The sequence below is a fragment of the Limulus polyphemus genome, unplaced genomic scaffold (assembly GCF_000517525.1).
Source record: "Limulus polyphemus unplaced genomic scaffold, Limulus_polyphemus-2.1.2 Scaffold1016, whole genome shotgun sequence".
Lineage (NCBI taxonomy): Eukaryota > Metazoa > Arthropoda > Merostomata > Xiphosura > Limulidae > Limulus > Limulus polyphemus.
The window spans coordinates 197,492-199,586 of NW_013666626.1; the positions used below are offsets into that span (position 1 = coordinate 197,492).

At 33.5% G+C, this 2,095-nt stretch overlaps 1 protein-coding gene across 2 annotated transcripts in view; it reads right to left on the reverse strand.

The window, feature by feature from the left end:
* Positions 1–74: 74 nt before the first annotated feature.
* Positions 75–2,095, reverse strand: part of LOC106461713 — a 37,499-nt gene continuing 35,478 nt past the window's right edge. For both annotated transcript variants that reach the window (XM_022388740.1, XM_013921562.2), the window contains exon 10: positions 75–2,015. In XM_022388740.1, the coding sequence (XP_022244448.1) occupies positions 1,792–2,015 (224 nt within the window). In that variant the 3' untranslated portion in view covers positions 75–1,791. The remainder of the gene's footprint in view (positions 2,016–2,095) is intronic.

Sequence of the window (2,095 nt, forward strand, 5' to 3'; positions counted from 1 at the left end):
AATAAGTTTATTTGCAAGAACCTGGCTAAAGTATTACAAAAAACCACAGATGACTTACTTTATTGTACAACTACTTATAGCCACATATCATCTGAACACTGCTCAGCATAAATGAAGAGAAATACAAACAAAACATTGTAGCCTAGCTTTTATTTTACTAACAAAAGAAAGAAATAGTTAGGAAGAAATACATAATGTTCCCTTTTTATAAAAGCACAACATAATATCACCGGAAAGAAAAGCATCTTAAGGTGACCCAGCATGAAAAACTACAGTAAGTAACAATCCCCACTATCACCAACCCATCACCTTGTTTTAGCTGCCTAATGGGCCGACTGTTTTATGTGTGTACATATATATATATTCATAACTTTATGTACAAAACCAAACCTAGTTTCCCACATATGTGTTTTAAAGTTTAAGTTATTCCATTCATGCCAAAACTTCTCCATTTATTTCTCAAAAGTAAAATATCTATAGCTCCATTTTCACATCTAATATACATACTACAGTATTCATAACTTGAGCTTTGAATTTTCTTGCTATCAAATAAATGCGGGAACATTATCCTGCTAGATAATTTAACGTGAATGATTAAGATATCCTTTCACCAAACACAAGCTTGATATTAAACTCTGGCGTTCGATTTCTTTAAACTCATCTGTACTTGAGCGAACGTCCAAAGGTGGGATTCCAACAAGAATAACTAAACAGGAACGCCTTTTAAGTCTACTGTTGAAAGAAGGATACTTTTGGTATACCCTCTATTGTCCTCGTCAGAGAGTTGCTTAATTATACTATTACACCTAAGAAGCATGCGTGTTTAAATTGAAGCATTTATAAACTGTTAATTAGAGGATATTTTAAACCAATGCAGACCTAGACACCCACCCTAGATTACCAGCAACTAAATGAACCTTTTGACACTAGTTCTTACCTTACCCTTACCTGATTTAAAAGCTATCAACACTAGATACGTTTTAGTATAAACCAGCACTGAGTTTAACAATACCTCAGTAGAAGCATCAAATTATCTTGTTGAAAATCTTATAAATTCTAAAAATAATAGCGGAAAGTTCCACAGGATTATAACTAACAGTATGTTTTTATACACACAAAGGATAATTTTGTTTCCTGTCTTAGGTATCCAGGTTTGCCAACTAAATACTTGTAGAGTAAAGCTTCGAAATCTGTCTGATATTTGTTCATAAGTGGTGTCAGCATTTGAAAATAAATTGTAAAATATAAGTTTTGAAAAATACCTTTCAATGTGAAATTACTTCACATCTTACGCCTGTAAAGAAATTAGGTTTTGAAAAATACCTTTCAATGTGAAATTATTTCACATCTTACGCTTGTAAAGAAATTAGGTTTTGAAAAATACCTTTCAATGTGAAATTATTTCACATCTTACGCTTGTAAAGAAATTAGGTTTTGAAAAATACCTTTCAATGTGAAATTATTTCACATCTTACGCTTGTAAAGAAATTAGGTTTTGAAAAATACCTTTCAATGTGAAATTATTTCACATCTTACGCTTGTAAAGAAATTAGGTTTTGAAAAATACCTTTCAATGTGAAATTACTTCACATCTTACGCTTGTAAAGAAATAAATTAGTCAATGTTTACTTCAAATTTGTAATCTTTGCAAATTAATTATATAATAATTAAATGTTATAAAATTACTAAATATGTTGTTTCCTTCCTAAACACCGTGGGTCAGCTAATAAGTTTGTGGTTTCTCATGGTCCCACACACTCGATGGTCGAGCTAGTTCGTAGATGTCCAGACTCAGTCTCTGCTGTAGGCAGCGTTAGAGTAAGGTCCAGAGTAGATAGAACTGCCTGCTGTGCTAGCCCCCTTTCTCCTGCGACGACGATGAAGGATACAGGCCACTAGGAGCATGACTGCCAACATCAACAAGACGCCTGCAATAGCAATACCAATTGCGAATTTTCTTGTGGACACGCAAAATTCATCCTCATCAACCGAGGGCGACGATGTTACTCCAGACTCTGTAAAAGTTTGAAAACGTGTGTTATGATGTAATTACGTTTATTTCTCAAAAGGCTGAGTTCAGTTTATAAAGCCGCCC